Raw genomic sequence first — 4,501 nt, forward strand, 5'->3', positions numbered from 1 at the left:
CCCAGCATGTAGTGGTGGTCGTCCAGGCCGGCTTGGCCCAAGGGCATGAGGTCGACGGGCCTACCCAGCAGGTCCTCCGCCTGGGCAGCAGCGGCCGACGGCTAGGTCAGCTCCTTGATGAGAGAGGGTTCCTTGGCCTCCTCTGGCAGCTGCTCCTCGTTCTCCCGGGGGAAGATTCCCGGACTCTTTCCGCAGCTCTCAGCCATGGAGTGAGCGTTGGAGTTGGATGTGGTGCAGTCGAAGCCATAAGATGCCACAGAGTTGGCTGACTGAGGGGTGGCACCACCTCCATCCTCCTCGCCATTATTATTATTTATTTATTTTTTATTATGGTTTGCAGACCCAGATTTTTTTGTATTATGTTGATGACTGTGCTATGGTTGTCTTGTGACTGTCCTGTTTGTCTTGTCTGTACACGGCACAAATTGCTGGCAGAAAATAAAGACCTTTTAATTGAATTGAAATAATGGGCAATACAGCCACAAGACCACCATTAACACCAGCAGCACTAGTACCCATACTATGACCACTTCCAGGGCAACCAACCAGGGGTGTAGGCAGAAATTCAATTATGGGTGGGCCTGGACAAAATTGGTGGGGCAATTGCATGACGAAATTTTGCACGGAACACGCAAAATTCCTAGATGTCATGAAGTTGTCATGCATTAGACTCTGGAGATGATGTGCCCTGCGTTTTTAAGCTACAAAACCATTGGCTAGCAAGGCAGCAGCAAGTTTGCCTCTAGAAAACAACCAATAAAAAAAAAAAAAAAAAAAAAATTGGGGTGGGCCAGGGCAAGAAGTGGGTGGGCCTGTGCCTACCCAGGCACACCCGTAGATACGCCCCTGCAACCAACGGCTGTCTTTACTACCGATACCACGATGACTGTCAACATCACTTAGCCCCTGTCATTACCACCACTTCTACGGCCAATGCTACCAACCCTACCAGAACCACTGCCCCAATCATCTCCTCCACCATGACCAATAGTACCATCACCACCCCTACCAGAACCACTGTCCCAATCAACTCTTCCAAAATGACCAACGACCACCGGCACCAGCGCCCTGGCCATTTCCACCGTCACTACTGCTACTCTGACTGCTGTACTTCAGTAGTGTTGAGCGTATTTGAGCGACTGCCTGCTCGTTTTTTGAACAGCTCAGCAATCCCTGCGTGTCGTGGTAGAGAACGTTAACATCCAACACGATATTCTGTTTGATAGTATTGGGCCATGTTGTCCGGGGGGCAGTTACGTAGTCGGCCTTGTGCGTGTGGTTCATCATCACCAGAATGACAGGTTTATCATCTGTTGACAACAAAAGGAAGGAGAGGAAATATGAGATAGAATTTTGGAGTAGAGTTTGTGGAATAAGGTTAGGTGGAGGAGGTGACAGATTATCGCCATTTTTTTTTTGTCTTGCCACAAAAGGATGAAAAAGTACGAGCTTGGAATTACAAGTTTCTATCTGGGTGGAGTCAGATACTGAGCAACAACCATCTGGCAAAACCTTTATGCACTTTGTCTTTTTAAAGATTTAAAACAATATTCCCCTTAGTTTTAACGTGGGTTATTCAGCAATTGACCACCATGAAAACCAGAATATGTAGAGGACGGACTCAGGATGCTTTGTCTTCAAAGCCTGATATGGTGTTGAATCTGTTCACAAACGTGTTAAGCCTTTGTTCACACCATAGGCAGAACATAGGCAGAACTGAAGCTTGAGGCAGACTCAAGCTGAACTGACGCTTTAACCGTCACACCAGGAGCAGTCTCTTTTCACCCAGCGTCTTGCTCGGCGTGCCTTGAACCCGCCCACAACTCCCATTGAATTCATGCCTGGCAGCTTCAAGCTTCACGCGGCACGCTTGAAAAATAGGACCGAAATCCTGAACGATCGCTTGAGCAAGGCGTGAGCGTGCCTTGAGCGTGACATTTGTCAAATGTCAGGTGGAACCTCGTACTTCCAAGCTCATAAAATGGCAAATCACAAACAAATTCAAAGCAATTTGTACTTCAAATATTGACAATATGAAAGCAAACGTTGCTGTTACCTCGAATATCACCCATGGCAGCCTCCACATCTGACACAGCGCGTGAACTGATTGGACAGAAGACAATGACAACCTGGCAATCCTGGCTATCGCTGCTCTCCACCAGCTTGAAGTGGTTCTGAGCCTTGATCTGGTCTAGCAGGGTTCTATGGGAGCCAAAGGTTTGACCACGTACAAGCGACTGGACCTGGACCGTCGCTTTGGCTAGACCCGGACCAAGTACTGTAGGGAAACAATTATTAGAACCCGGAGCATGTACTGTAGGGAAACAATGATCAGAACCCGGACCATGTACTGTAGGGAAACGATGATCAGAACCTGGAGCATTAACTGTAGGGAAACAATGTTCCGACTGAAACACATTTATACATTTACAAGAGTTCACTGAACCTGTGGACACATGTTGAGACAATGACACATGACAATCTCTCTAAGCCTATAGGTGCTTCTGAGAAGTTAGTAAAGGGACACTCACCTGTCTGATACGCCACTGGAGATGACATGGTGAAGGATGCTGACATCTCCTCTCCTAATGAGAAAGACAGCATTCACCATCCATGGCAAGTGTTTTTTTTATGTTCTGATTTATTGGATTAAATAGATTTCAATATGAAATATGTATTAAGCAACAGATGTGTTTTAAATGTGTTGATACAAAACAAACCTTTATTATAAGTTGTGGTGGAAGCTCAAAGTGGCAAATACATTATTGTCCATCATGTTCATCAGTAACATGTTACTTAAAATTTGTAAGTAATAATTTGTACACTAAAAACCCAGATTGGGGCTACAACACCATTATACAGTAGCACATGTATAATGTAATGTAGTAATGTAGTTTTGAAAAAGATCAAAACAATAATTCTAACATTAAAGGTAACTGTTCACTATTGGTACTTGATAGAAAATCCTTCACATAACAGTTTAATTTTACTGCCATGTTTATATCATGAGAGTTTGAAGTGGAAGTAAATAAGATTTACCTTGCGAAAGACGGGCAGGAGGTTGGGTGTAGTCACCAGTAGCAGAATTCTTTCTTGAGGTATTTGTCTTGCCTGACCAAACACCTGCAACAGAAAATTGCACGATGCTCTTACAGTAATATAGCTCCTCAAATAAAACAAAATCCTATTAAAATCTACTATTTTTCAAATACAATTGATATATAGGCTACCACCTGAGCAAATAAGGGGCCGATTATAAGGTGGAAGTGTGCACAGTTGGGTAGAAAAATTGTCCCGCAACCAAAACGGATTCAGTCTGGACTACCGTCTATACAGCATGTGTCCATCAGAACCCAAAGAACATACCCCCTCTCTGCTGATGACTGGCACATACGTTAAAGCAAAAGCTCGTTAGAATTTTTAACATTTCTCTTTGAACCTTCGGTATCACTTGCTGCAAGCTAAAAACTTAGCTATTGGCTGCAGCGAATCCCATTACATTGAATGAAGAATGCTGAGAATGCTACTGTAAAATACAATTTTGTGATCACCTGAAACTGACACTCACCTCCCTGATAGGACTCTGGAGGTGACGCATTGTATTTGGAGTCAAATCTCCCCTCCTCTCCTAATGAGAAAGACAGCATTCACCATCTACAGCATGTTTTAACCACCTTTCAATCAGAGCCAGATGCATTTATATTTACTACGTGCTTTAAAATAAACAAAGAAAGTTAAAGTAAAATGCTACATGTCGGAGTTTTCTCTTATATCATGAGAATTTGAATTGGAAAAGATTGACCTTGTGTTCCTGAGAGATGGACATTCGTTTGGGTGGTGTGGAGTCCCACAGCAGAACTCGTGCTTGAGGTCTTTGTCTGGTCTGACATAAAGCCTGCAACAGAAAATAGCACAATGCTCTTCTGACTGTAACTCAAAATGAAACAAAATCATATTAAAATGGACTATTTTTCAAAAGCCTACATGAAGGAAATGTCCAAGCAAATCATGGAGAGAATATATGGTGGCAGAGTGGACAGGTGGTTAGAAAAATTTGTCCTGCAATCAAAACATCACAGCTTCAGTCTAGACTATCATCTGTACTGTACAGCATGTATCGGCTATAGTTATGCTTTGATTTATCCAATTTAGCGTGCTTTACTCTACAATTGGCTGGCTGGGCTGTAGTCCAGTAAACCAAAGGATTTTCTTGCTAGGCTTGGGTGAATGTTTTCACACTCTTGATGTAGGTCATTATCGGAGGACTTTAAAGTTACGTCAGGAGACTCATATAACCTTTGTCCGATTTCCGGTTAGGATTTTTGGCATATTCCTCCAGCAGATCAATATGAGCGTCAAGGAATGTCTGGACATTAGACATCTGGGTCTTCAAGTCCCTCAGGATGAGCAGGTAGTCTTTCAGCACGCCATTCTCAGTTAGAGCAGCTGGAGAGAGAGGAGAGAGAGACAGAGAGAGAGAGAGAGAGAGAGAGAGAGAGAG

The 4,501-nt window shown here is 43.7% G+C and overlaps 1 protein-coding gene across 1 annotated transcript in view; it reads right to left on the reverse strand.

The window, feature by feature from the left end:
* Positions 1-688: 688 nt before the first annotated feature.
* LOC310781973 (uncharacterized protein) overlaps positions 689-4,501 on the reverse strand; it is a 6,433-nt gene continuing 2,620 nt past the window's right edge. The window contains exons 4-10 of the mRNA XM_083642626.1: positions 4,297-4,446; positions 3,803-3,895; positions 3,569-3,628; positions 3,040-3,123; positions 2,532-2,585; positions 2,057-2,278; positions 689-1,310 (exon numbers count right to left, since the gene is read on the reverse strand). Coding sequence (XP_083498752.1) covers positions 1,027-1,310; positions 2,057-2,278; positions 2,532-2,585; positions 3,040-3,123; positions 3,569-3,628; positions 3,803-3,895; positions 4,297-4,446 — 947 coding nt within the window. The 3' untranslated portion in view covers positions 689-1,026. The remainder of the gene's footprint in view (positions 1,311-2,056; positions 2,279-2,531; positions 2,586-3,039; positions 3,124-3,568; positions 3,629-3,802; positions 3,896-4,296; positions 4,447-4,501) is intronic.

This window comes from Poromitra crassiceps (assembly GCF_964638095.1).
Source record: "Poromitra crassiceps genome assembly, chromosome: 9".
Taxonomy (NCBI): domain Eukaryota; kingdom Metazoa; phylum Chordata; class Actinopteri; order Beryciformes; family Melamphaidae; genus Poromitra; species Poromitra crassiceps.